The 13,485-nt window shown below is 46.5% G+C and overlaps 1 protein-coding gene across 2 annotated transcripts in view; it reads left to right on the top strand.

The window, feature by feature from the left end:
- rap1gds1 (RAP1, GTP-GDP dissociation stimulator 1) overlaps positions 1–13,485 on the top strand; it is a 28,106-nt gene that overhangs the window by 1,607 nt on the left and 13,014 nt on the right. Inside the window, exons 2-5 of one of the 2 annotated variants that reach the window (XM_040034620.1) lie at positions 3,016–3,123; positions 5,634–5,756; positions 7,322–7,447; positions 11,438–11,584. In XM_040034620.1, coding sequence (XP_039890554.1) covers positions 3,016–3,123; positions 5,634–5,756; positions 7,322–7,447; positions 11,438–11,584 — 504 coding nt within the window. The remainder of the gene's footprint in view (positions 1–3,015; positions 3,124–5,633; positions 5,757–7,321; positions 7,448–11,437; positions 11,585–13,485) is intronic. The other variant, XM_040034621.1, reaches the window with a different exon arrangement.

The raw sequence follows: 13,485 nt of genomic DNA, 5'->3' as shown, positions 1-13,485 counted from the left end.
CCTGCCGGAGGTTTCTTCCTGTTAAAAGGGAGTTTTTCCTTCCCACTGTCGCCAACTACTTGCTCATAGTTGAACTGAATAAAATAAAGAGAAGAAGAATGAGCGAAATCAGATCATTAAACATTTTGGACAGAAGGAGGCTGATGAGGTCAGTACGTGACCAGATCCTCAGGGATGTTTCATGTTGACAGTTTTCCTTCCTGTATCAACACCTCCATCCCACTCTAAGCTCTTACTCTGCCTTTGTCCTCCTGACATACTGCCCACCAGTACTGGATCATAGACCTGATACTGATGTTAATATTTAGTCGTTCAAGCTATCTGATAATCATATGTCAGAATGGGACACTTTGAAAATGATATTAGCTCAGGCAGAGGCAGACGAGGGAGCAAAAAGAAGAGTTATTAGAATTAAACCCTAGATGACAAACACTGGCAGTTGAATTAGTTTTGTATTTCTGCTTTTATTGGCGCACTCGTCAGGTGAGGAGCAAAAATGGAATAAAATGGTAAAAATCTGACTTACAAACTGTAACTAGATGTAACTAGACTGGAAACATGTGTTGGGGAGTCTGGTTAGCCATTCAACGATGGTTCTAACTGAGCTCCAACATGACCAACACCTAACCACACAGCCTCGTGCCGTTAACCCACTTTCATTATACCTCATATGTAAAATGAACACAGAGACAACATGTACACTTAAATCAGTCTGGAAAAGACATGAGCAACATTACAGTTACTCTGTTTACTATTGGTTTCATTCGCTCATGAATGGGGCCCCGTATGCATTGTTCTTATGTAATGCTATGTTTAGTTGCTTCATGTAACACAGCGCTTCTCAAACCTTTCACAGTGAGTACCACCTCATAACATCTGTGGCTCTTGAAGTACCAGCCTTATGACCCACATTAAAGCCTATTTAACACCACACACAGTTTACACGAGACAATTTTATTTCTTATATGATTGTTATTCATTCTAACTGTCATGAACAGGATGAGTGATAATAATAATAACTGTACTGCATTAAAACAGGTGGGATATGCGGTCAGTAAGTGATGATGTATGAGTAAACTACACTACGTTTAAAAAGGCTGTTGTGTTTTAACATGTTTTAATACTTTGTATTAGAGCAGGGCGATATGACCAAAAACATTTATCACGATATACATTAGAAAATTTGCGATAACGATATAACTGACGATATAATTGACACGAGACAAAATACTTTACAACTCCACAACTTTATTAGTGCAAAAAAACAAACAAACATCAATGTATTTGCACTTAGACAAGCAGCTGTTTTTATGTGTATTAAAGTTATATAAAAATGTAACAGAGCAAATGCAAATTCCTCGCTGACAGTTTACCCAAAAGGCATTTCCAGTGGAAATTGGCCGACATATCCTCAGCACAACCATGTATAATATCCACAACACTTAAAAAGAGGTTGTACATACACAATACGGTAACATTATGTTGAAGCACAGTACGTATCACTCCGCGAGGCTCCGCCTACGATAGCCGTAATGCTCAGACAATCCATCAAGCGGTGCGGCTTCGTAGCTTAGCAAAGTCGTACTAAAACATTTGACAGATTTTCGAGCGCCGTGCACATAAAATCGTTTCGAGGTCAGTAAACACAACCAGAGTTCATACATAAGACACACGGGATTATAAGGGGCTCTGTCGACTTTCAGAAAAATCAAAGGATGGATTTTAAGTGTGCCGTATTTTACAAACAACACGGTAATAACGACGGCCCGCTAGCATGCTCTACCAAAAATAGTGCTTTGTTGTGTATCTGACGGACGAAAGCTAAACCAGTTCCACACCAGTGAAGCTGCAGCATTTTTACAAACCAGTTCTGGTTCATGTTTCATTCAATGATCCGCTTTCACCCTTCTCCTTCTCCGTCACCGCCATGTGCGTATGAAAACAAAGGCGTTTCCCCCATATTCTATCGCGATATTTCATTTTCCTATCGTTGCCCAACATTACACCGGTGTTACCGTGAACGGTATGATATGGCCCCGCCCTACTTTGTATCTTGTTCTGTTTAATCTGAACAAGCCCCTGAAAACAGTCGGCCTGTCTCGGTTTTTATTCCCACTGTTCACTTTAAAGCTTTTATCGAGTGGGAAAAAAAAGTTAGCGTTCATCCTCCAGCTTCACTGTGTTTATGCTAACATAGCTGTGTTAGCACATCATTATACAGCAGCTAGCCCAACTTCAGTAACTCTACAAACGTCACTGCTGTTTAGTTTCCTGTCTTTATGTTGGACGTGACAGCAGAGCTGTACATTTGAATGTTTCAGAAATCCCTCAGTCTGAACATGTTATATTATTTAATCTGGAGACTTCCCAGTACCACCAGTAGTACGCGTACCACAGTTGAATGACTGATATAACATCTATGAGTGTTGCTTTAACGTGTCAGGCCAAATGGCAGATGTGAGGCTGCTTCTTCAGAGTAGACGTGACTTTGTTTTAGTTCTTTATCAGCACGTTTTGAACTCTCACCACTTTGTGGTTGCATCATGTGACATCATCATCAGCACACCACACAGATGATGTTGATGTTATTGGAAATATAGTTGAGCTGTGTGGTTATAACTCCCAGTCTCTTCTCCCACTGAGCATTACACTTGCATAATTTAACAGTGGTATTAGATTAGTACTCGATGATGGCAGCACTGGAAAGTATTAGTAATCTGTTGTATTTATGGGTTGTTTGTACCACACTTAAGCCAACTGGTGTACTGTCCAGAGCACCGGTGAGGTGCAGTTACTGTAGATCCAGAGACAGAGAAGCTGCAGACATAATATGAAACCAGTGTAAAATTAAAAAAGCAATATCATGTGTGTGGTGTGGAGACGTGCAGTCTGCAGGTACAGTACTTTATTAGCTTCGAAGGCTGAATGTTAAACATCATTCAAAGCTTTTTCCCACAGTTCCACAGTCTACGTCTGCCTGTCAGACCTTTGGTGATGAAATGTTTCTGCTTCCAGACAACCTGAGTGACGCCCTAGAGAAGCTGAAGATCGCGTCAACAGACAGCGCGACTGACAGTGTGGAGAGCTGTTTGGACTGCCTGCTGAAAGCCCTCGCCAACAACAGTGAGTACAGGCGTGTAACCTCCGCGTGCATCTGTCAGCACGCCTCCTTTGGACCACGTTTCTGAACTGCAACTCAGAAACATGTGAATAAATATCAGTCTTCATGTTTAGACTTGAGCTCGTAAATCCGTGTGTTTACAAATGAACCGTACTTAACCCGTCCTCGGTTTTTAGTCTTCTGCATGTCCTCGCACAATGATCACTTTTCAGATGTGCTCTGAATAAATGAATTGATTGGTTGAGTTACAGTACACACAGTTTCATAGATGGACCACTATAACAACAAGCACTGATCAGCGTGACTTATTGCACAGTGCCATGTTTGGTGGGGGGGTGATGGGTTGATTTATAGGAGTTGGACCCCTTAGTTCCTCTGAAAATAACTCATTTCAGCACACTGAGACATTTTGGACAACTTCAAGGTCCCAGCTTTGTGGGAACAGTTGGGGGACGGCCTCTTCCTGTTCCCACACGACTGCTCATCACCGCTGCACAAAGCAGGGTCCGTAAAACACACGGAGGAGTGCATTTGGTGTGGAGCAACAGTCCTGAGCTCCACCCAGGAGAACCTTTGGGATGAACTGGAGTGAAGAGTGTGAGACAAATACAGCCCTAACCCGGTGCCGTCCTGATGGACCTGTTATAGCTGCGTATTAAACCTGTGGATTAAGAAAGGCTCATATGTGAAGGCAGACAAGCGAATACTTTGTTATACTTACCTGTATGTGTGCCTTTGAAATTTGTTCAGGGATTCGATCATTAGGACAGAATCATAATGTGAGCCTTTCATTAAAGTACTGCTGTAGACGCTTGGAGCAGCTGTGCACGCCGAGCAAGTGAGACCAAGTGATGCTCGCACTCGGGTTATGCTGACTCGTGCTTCTGAACATGGAAGCACAGCGCGATTATGTCATTGCTCCGATTATGTTCTTAGAAAATGCAAAATCCAACGTGTGCGTGTTTCTGACAGGAGTATGTTTCAGGGGTGAATAAAGTGCGTTTAGGAGACGATGCTTACAGCTGCTCACAGAAGTGCTTCTGTCTTATTAATGAGCCACAACAAATGTTCAAAGAGAAAAGCAGCAGGTCTTTCAGAATGAACGCTCATTGATTTACGTTTCCCAGTTTAGCTTTAAGTTCTAAAGTTATTGTGTTATCTACATGTGGCCTAATAATGATCCTTGTTGCTGTTTTAGAGGAGCTGCTTCATAGCTGCAGATTTCTGTCAGGATCTGCAGATTATACAGAACAAATAAAATGTTCACGTTTCTCCAGCGTTGTCTTCCCAGCAGTTTCACTGGATGGAAGCGTTCACGATGTCTTCTCCGGCGCTGATAATCGGCGTCTGTCTTGTGTCAGTGACATAAAATATGGATCTAATGTGACAGGACCATCACACAGCAGTCGCTTTCTGAAACACCAGCTGTGTATCGGATTCAGCACCACATAAGAAAGTGACCCAGATCGGATTTGAAGATATGGGATTTGTGCCGTTCACACTGTCACCATGATGGATAGATGGTCGCAGAGGGTCAGAAAAGTCGGATTTGATGCGCTTTCGCCTGCAGTGTGAACGCAGCCTTAGACTCGGTCTGCTCTCAGAGGGGTTCATTGTTAATCGCGTCAGTCGTGATGACGGCACTAAAAATATAAAGATGCCCATTTGAGATGAACAGTGCTGTACTGCAGAAAGAGTGATGTGAGGAAAAGGTGACTAACAGTGATGAGAGACGGACCATCACAACACTTCTAGATGCAGGTCTGTGCTGCAGACAGATGCAGACAGAGTGGAGGTGTCAGTGAGTCCAGTTTCCTGCACCATCAAATGCTCTGAGAAACAACCTGTGACAGCAGAGGTCTGCAAAATAAATAAGACGTATCCAGTTCCTTTCTTTCCCAGTGGACCTGCCCTCTTCTGTACTGGGCTCACTGGTCTGCCAGTGCAGAGAATCTGTCCAAAGCTTTATTTCAAAAACTTTCATCAGGCTTTGTCATTATTCTGAAATGCCGCCCAGAACCACCGTGGAGCTGGTGGAGCTGTAAAGACTCAAACATGTTCTCAAAAAGAATTTAGCAAACGAAACGTGTCCCTGATCTTTGTTTCTGCTCAGCTGCTGCAAACATCACCGTACGACACAACACAGGAACATTTCCTAGTCATCGTTTTTGCACTTCCTGCACAACAACTCACAACAATCCCTCTTTTGATGCTGCACAGCAGTTTTGTGTTAAGATGGTAAATAATTGTTCACTGGACACAAAGCAAAATAATCATCCTGACAGTATCTGGTTGTATAATTCAGCAGTGTTCCAATAAACTCTTAATGTTTGCCTCTGTAAGAAACAACAGTAAAGCTGCGTCTGATTTAATGTCAGTGCAGGCAGAGGAGAAGTGCCGCAGTAGATATGGAGCTACGTTAACCACTGTTACTTCCACATGAATGCTTTACATGAATAAAGGTTTTCAGATGCGTTCACATGATTCGACTAAATTGTGTTTCCTTCCTCAGGCACTGAAGCCAGCATGAAGATCCATGAGATGGGCGTCCTGCCCCTGTTCCCCACCCTGTTACACCCACAGTCCTCCTGCACACCCAAAGTCGCCAACATTATAGCCGAGGTGGCAAAAAATGGTGAGGTTTGCTTTCTAGGTTTATTCCCCCACTAACACGATTCTTTCCTACATCTCAAAAGAGCGAACGAGCTCCTTCCTTCCTTCCTTCCTTCCTTCCTTCCTTCACCTGTGTAGTATCCTGGTGGTTTTAGGGCTGCGCTGCACACAGACCTGATGTCACGCCTGGACCCTGCTCCTCTGTTGTCGGGGTTCTTAATGCCGTATATCTGGTTGGTTAGCAGCTGCTCGACTGTGTACAACCTGTCGTCATGCAGGAACACGTAGGAGGAGGAGCCCAGTTGTTCTAAAGCAGCTGTGGTGGCGTCTTGGGGACCTCGCGTCGTATGCGGCACAGATGTTTCTTTACCAGGGTGGGAACTCCAGGCCTCGAGTGTCCTGCAGGTTTTACACATGTCAGCTGAGTTAAATGCTGAATGAGGCCCTGAACATGAACTCTTCACCTGATTCAGGCGTGTTCAGCAGGGTGATCTCAAAGCTGCAGGACTCCGGCTCCTGAGGCCTGTCCCAGCCACTCTGCTGGCTCCCAGTTTGGATCTTCTGCTCTGCTCTGGGGCACCTTTGTGCAGTGATGATGATGATGATAGGAGGGAAGCTTCACGGGTGACCAAGTCCTCATGGAGGGGACTGTTCTGCATCACCATCAGTCTTCAGCTGCCTGTTTGCGGTAGCTGCACATACATGTGAGCTCATCACACGTATGTGCAGACACTTTGTTTCATCCTGGACTGTGGATCTGACACTCACAGCCCCTAGTCTTGGCATCAGTGGCTTCTTCCTCCAGCCTGTCGTTCCTCCTGGGTGTCTGCATTCCTACCTGGCTTCTCTGCGGATCAGTTCTGACACTCGCGTGAGCGTTGTCGGCGCACAGGGGTCACAGGGGTCACAGGGGTCACAGGGGTCACAGGGGTCATGTTTATGTGCATTTCAGAGCCAAACTGTCCGTGCAGGTTATTGTGTGAGCACAGGATCCATGCATGGCTTCTGTTTCCACAGTGTGGTGTAAAGACAGACAATGATCAGAACAGGAGAAGGTCAGGATGATGGCTGGCTTTCCAGCAGCTGATGATGAGTCCCCACCAGTTTGCCAAGCGTGGCAGTGACCTGCTGGCATTTATGCCACTGCTTCTGGAAACGTCTGCTGGGCTACAGACAGTCCAGCAGTTTCACCTGATTATATCAAGCTGCTGCTGCAGCGTCTTATCCACACGACAGCCCAAATGATCCACACTGACTGATGAGGCCTCCTTCCCACAGACAGGATACGATGACTGACTGTCAGTTGTTCATTCAGCAGTCAGTAATCTACTTCCTGTTTCATTTCCTGGTCTCTAACGTAACATTAGTAAGTGCTGGTACGAAGCCATCCCTGACCAACACGTCTGGGAGAACCACTGCCTAACAGAAAGTCTGATTGTGTCTGATGAAAGGACGATGTTTCCAGTCTCTTGGTTGGGCTCAGCTGGTTTAAGCATGTGAAGATGAAATAACGGCCTTTGTATGTAGCTGATGCTCTGAGCTTGGTAATCTGACACAGCTGGATGCTGACCTGTTTTCTGCTTCCAGAGTTCATGCGGAGTCCCTGTGTGGAAGCCGGCCTCATCCCTCCTTTAGTCCAGCTGCTCAACTCCACCGATCAGGAGGTGCTGCTGCAGACTGGCCGAGCTCTGGGCAACATCTGTTACGACAGCCGTAAGTAGGAGTCTCACACACTCAGTCTTCACAGCACGTGGTGCAGAAGGATTTGGAGTTTAGGTACGTCATTTATTTATGGATAATGTGATGTTCACATGTTCTGACGACACACTGATTGACTGTCCCGCCTCCTGAACCTTGAGTGTTGCAGCTGTACCGTGTCTAGTTAGAAACATTAGAGGGGAAGTGTGTGAGTGCTGTACTTGTGTAATTAAGACAGCTTATTCATCTTAATGATAGTGTTGAAACTGGTACCTGTAGCCTGTGTCTGAGGGTCGGGCTTCTGATTGAGCTCTAGAAGCTTCAGGCCTCGATGACGCTCTGCTGCAGACACTGCAGCTGCAGCTGCTTTGAAGGCTGCAGTGCAGATGCAGTTGGTACATGTAAGCAACGACATGTAAGTCACAGCTGTCAGGTCCGTGCATATTCTGTTGTGTTGCTAACAAGCTGGGTGTGTGGAGGAGTGAATACCCCAACCTTCGTACCCAACAGGACGTGTGTCCAGCACAAACCACAGAGGAAATGACCATTAAAGAAATCTCATCGTCCTTCCTGCAGCAGGGAGGATCTGTGCTGCGTCCTGCACTCCTGTGCACTCGTGCTAGTTGTGCTTTGCTGTGTGCGCACGTGTGTGTGTGAGCCGACTTTAAAGGCCTCGCAGGTGCTGTGAGAGGCGCTGTGGGGCGGAGCCTCCATGTTGTGACAAACTGCTGCTTTCTTCTTCAGGTGCCTCGTAGGGTCGTTGCTGTGTGCAGCTGTGTGCAGCTGTGTGGCAGTTTAAAGCACAGACTGCTGTACACTGTCTGTACGGCTGTATCCCAATTCAGGGTCTGCAGCCTTAAAGTACGCAGCCTCAACGATCCTCACGGGCCGCGTACTCAAAGACCGCTAAGGCCGGAAGTGCGAGGGACGGTCTAGCCTCCGTTGTGCTGCCCAGGTTGCCTAGCAACCATGATACTAACAGCTGGAAACGTGTCATACAGCTGTGTTTGACAGAGATGAAGGAGACAATATTTTGTTCATTTGTTTGTTTCTACATGAGCTTTGATCATTCTCTGTCTGATTAAGCTCAGCTATTGGACGGTGTATATTTAAAGGCTGTAAAACCAAGTTAGTACAAACGTCACTAATGTCACATAACTTTGCCGACATGTGGCCAACAGTAATGTTTTAATGTTCTTCGTTATTAAACATTTGCACATAAATAAGTGACATCATATTCAGTACTTACTTAAAGTTTACTCTTCGGCCGCCCCTCATCCGCCGTTTTTTTTTCCGGCAAATTTATCCACACCCACCGCCGCGCTATGCATTCTGGGATATGTTGGTCTACACCACCACAGCCTTAAAATTCAGGGACATGAAGGACGCATTTCGAGCAGCCTTTGAATTGGGACAGCCTTCGTCGCACCGCTGTGACGTAATCGGCCTTAAAATGCGGCCTTTGAGGCTGCAGACCCTGGATTGGGATACAGCCGTTGTGTAAACAAGGTGGGTGACAGCATGAATCACCATGGAGGCAGAGTAGTCAGGAGTGAAGTTTAGACGGGATTCCTGAACGTGGGAATCACCAGTAAATCTCTGGGAGTAAGCATTCCTGTCACGACGGCCACGTTCCCAACGACGTCAGTCGTTTGGAGCGTGTGCAGAGAGCTGTGACGCTCTGTTACCTCAGCGCCGCTTCATGCACACTTTACTTTGTGCTATATTATGTTGTCCGCCATAAAAATCCAGATTTTATGTGTCATACTGCAGTACGGTTGCTATAGCAACGCCACACGTGGTCACATTTCCGAGCACGCATAACGAGACACGGCCCGCCATCAGTGCCAGCCTCTGGTGACCGTCTCACACCAGATTATATGCACTTGTTAAATGTAGGCTTACGGTGGCAGTTTAAGTCCTTAAAGGAGAAAGGCTTCAGGTGATGGAGGTGGTGGAGGTGGTGGAGGTGATGGAGGACTGTGGGTCGCACAGTGTTTTAATGGCGGGTCTGTAGTGTCAACGCAGTGGAGTACAGACGAACCTGAGGCGCCGGACTGACCCAAAGTTACTTCAATGCTCTGAGACTGCTGATGCTAAATATGCCACACAGTGTGTGTGTGTGTGTGTGTGTGTGTGTGTCTGTGTGTGTGTCTGAGAGTGTGTGTGTGTGTGTGTGTGTGTGTGTGTGTGTGTGTGTGTGTGTGCGCGTCTGAGAGTGTGTGTGTGTGTTGTGTTGTGTGTGTGTGTGTGTGTGTGAGAGTCTGTCTGTGTGTGTGTGTGTGTGTGTGTGTGTGTGTGTGTGTGCGCGTCTGAGAGTGTGTGTGTGTGTTGTGTTGTGTGTGTGTGTGTGTGTGAGAGTCTGTCTGTGTGTGTGTGTGTGTGTGTTGTGTGTGTGTGTGTGTGTGGTGGTGTGTGTGTGTGTGTGTGTGTGTGTGTGTGTGTTTAATGTCACATGGTGTCAGAGCTCAATCAGCATGAAACCTTTTGTCAGTGTAATAAAAACAGATGTTTGTTCGGTCAGTGATGTATGAAGATAACTGTCTGATTGGATGGTCGTTGCTGTCCTACGATGATGCGTCAGCATCGTCATCCCTCGCTCGCTGCGTTCTTCAGCCATGTTGTTTTAAACTTCAGTGGACAGGAGGTGAAAGTTGTGCCTCAGGATGGTCAGAAGAACCAACACCTCCGACTGCAGATGGAAGAAGATCGTTGGTGATGTTACCTGACTCCTTCAAGTTGGAGCTTTCGGGTCACCTCACTGAGCAGAGTGAGGTGGTTTGTTGATCTATGTCCCATCTTTGTGTCGTTCCTCACAATGGAGAAAGGCGACTCTCAGCAAAGCCTCTGTGCAGCTGTGACACCATATCCAGCCCACAACTGTCGGTGTGTTCAGGTTAAATGTCTCCCTCCCTGCCGTCTGCACATCAAGAAAGGACCTGGGTCACAAAAACGTCTCGTCCATGGAAGCCTGTGCTGTCTTTATAAAGGCCAACAGTACGTGTTTTATGCCCAAACCCAGTTTAAACTGGTGTCACACAGGACTAAATGTGGACCCTAGCACCTACAAAGGCTCTACCTCAGCAACATCCAACAATACAACACAGAAACCAGTTCTGCAACATGTGGAAACCACAGTTTGACTATTCGAGGCAAAAACACAGCAGGAGACCAGTCCAGGTAACTGGGGTGGCTTAGAGCCCAGCAGAGGCCTCGGATGTGTCACCTACACTCGCAATCTTGAGTTGTTTGTTTTTTCCAGTGAAATCACAGGATACGACTTTAAGAGAACACACATTTGGTTACACGTCTCTTTCTCTGAAATATAAATCCACTAATGTGTGGATCCTGACCTGGACCAGGCTTTGCCATCAACAAACCTAATCCCAGCTGGATATTTGGCCTCTTGATTCCTGGTAGGGAACGCTTTATGAAAGTCGACTGACAGTCGGTGGATGCTGGTTTTATCTACGTGTGGAGGCGAGTGTCCGAGTGTCTACAGCGTCACACAGTGGATGGGCTCCATTCCAGTCAGTGGTGTTGAAGACCAGCACCAGTGCAGACAGGTCTCTGGTGAGCGGCACATGGTTCCTGTATCGCACTGAAAGCTCGGGGATCGATGTCCTGTCTGAGGACGCTTTGGCTCGCTGGAGCTTTGATTACATCTGCAAAGCTTCTGATTCGCTGCGTCTTTATTGCTGCCACACTGGCCGTGCAGTACAAAGCTAGCTGGGTTACTTACATGAACGGTGGCTGATAAGCAGAACAGACAACATCTATGAAGCCTCGCTGAACCATGACAACGACCCGTCTGCTTCGGCCTGGACCTGAAGCGTCGCCGTAGTCCTTTCCTTTGTCGTTCACCTTTGACCTTTGACAGCCGTGGTTTAAATGGCTCTATGAATGCTCTGATCACTTAACCTTGCTTTTCCATGTTCCAGGTTGTTTTTGACCATCTGTCTTTGCTGTGTGGCTGATTTGTGTCCCGGCCTCTTTGTTTTGCAGATGAGGGCAGGAGTGCAGTTGACCTGGCAGGAGGGGCTCAGATAGTAGCTGAACACATAAAGTCCCTCTCCCAAAATACTGAGCCGGCAAATGAGAAGCTCTTGACTGTCTTTTGTGGCATGCTGATGAACTATAGCAATGATAATGGTAATGACCATCTCCCCCAAAGAAGCACTCTAACTCATCCTAACTAATGAGCGGATGTTCTGTTTCAGTGCAGACACAGTAGAATCCGACAGATTCTTTTCTTGCCTGGTTTCTACTCTCCTGTGCTCTCTACTGTTCTTTGTTTCAGCTTCACATCTAATGTGCCATTATTGCTGCGAGGCTAGCGCTCCTCCATGCCTCATGTTGCTCTGCCTGACTCCAGGGGGCGTGTCTGTCACTGTCATTCGGCTGTAATCCTTTGTTGGTGACGTTTGTGTATCGGCTGGTCAGCAGCAGCTGCTTTGTTTGGTTACAGGTAGCTTCTATATGCACACAGACGCTGTAAACATGGACGTAGCTTTCTGAAAGGTGACGCTTTTCTCAGGCACGTCCGGTCACACTGACTCAAACATGTCTGTTTGCAGCCGTGCATCACGAAATCTGATTGTAAAACATTCTCCACACAAACTCGATGCTCAGTTTGATGCACAGCGCTGCCACACCTGCAGCAGTTTGTCAACAACAACACTGATAGCACAGCAGCGGTGATGACACGAGCACAGTTTAACACACTGGATTATTGTTAACATGAACAGCTACACTTCATGACGGCTGGCTTTCAGCTGCACCAAAACTTTGGTCACAAAGGTCAGGAGGCTGACAGGCTCTTCATCGGCCTCTAAAGTCTTACAGACACGAACGATCATTCACACGTAAACACGCACACGTGGAAATGTTGGCACATGAATACGATCAAGGTGTTCATGTCTTTTTGATAGATGTTAAATGCAGCTACACTTTAAAACGGGACGATTTCTAACATGAACATTTCACTTTGAAAGACCAGTGTTGTTGTTTTTATTGTCGCTCATTAATAAAATGAGCGCCCCTCTGGGCGGCGCCCCGCTGGGCGGCGTGGTCACTCGAGTTTGTGAATGTGATTACATGATAGTGAGGTGACGTAGGTCTTTATAATTCAAACCAGAAGCGAGGTCAAAGGTCACGTTTTCTAAAAATCTTGTGACTGTGAATAAGGTTAACATCATGGGTGCTTCTACTGAAAATGTTTGACCTCAAGGTCAGAGGTCATAGTTTCTAAAGATCACATTTATTTATAGGTGACCCTAGATGGAGGCTGACAGGTGGCACTGGTGCGGTTGACTTCACGTGTAGCTGCTGTTGAAGCAATGACACAGGGTTTGATCATAGCCTAGTGTAATGTGCAGAGACGGGTTTGAACAGGATCGGTGGCGTCTAGCTCACCTTCAGCGTGACAGTTTTGGCAGCTGGAATGTGGACCAGTGGTTTTGGTAGAGCTCGTTTTAATGGTTGGTTTCTGACAGCAATGAACCAGTGAGACTGACCAATAGTAACTGCATTAGAGGGGAAACAGCCTCGAATGGCTGCAAGCTGTCCCCATCAAAGGGAAGCATGATGGCACACTGGTTTCCAGCGTCCACACAGTTTAAGATACTCACTGACTCACTGGTTTGTTCAGGCCTGTGGGATATATCAGCTCATTGGTTTGGGGCATTTCAGGGATGTCGTTGGGTGGCTGTGTTAAGTCTTCATCCACTGCTCTGTCACTGCAACTGTGCATCATCTAGTTTCATTACTCTTCTTCCTCCTGCCATCGTGTCCATAAACTCACTGCTGTTTCCACTGTGCTGCAACCTCTGCAGCTCTGACAGCAGCTCACACTCATGCTTACTGCACTGTGTGTGTGTGTGTGTGTGTGTGTGTGTGTGTGTGTGTGTGTGTGTGAGTGAGTGAGTGTGTGTGAGAGTGTGTGTGTGTGTGTGCGTGTGTGTGTGTGTGTGTGTGCGTGCGCGTGTGCGTGAGTTTTAAGACATGTATGTGACCTACACTCATAATTTCAGAGTATCAGTTTAGTGGGGGAG

The sequence above is a fragment of the Simochromis diagramma genome, unplaced genomic scaffold, assembly GCF_900408965.1.
Source record: "Simochromis diagramma unplaced genomic scaffold, fSimDia1.1 OVJJ01000439.1, whole genome shotgun sequence".
Classification (NCBI taxonomy): Eukaryota; Metazoa; Chordata; class Actinopteri; order Cichliformes; family Cichlidae; genus Simochromis; species Simochromis diagramma.
Note: the sequence above shows the minus strand (reverse complement) of the source record. Positions and strands in the feature narration are given on the sequence as shown.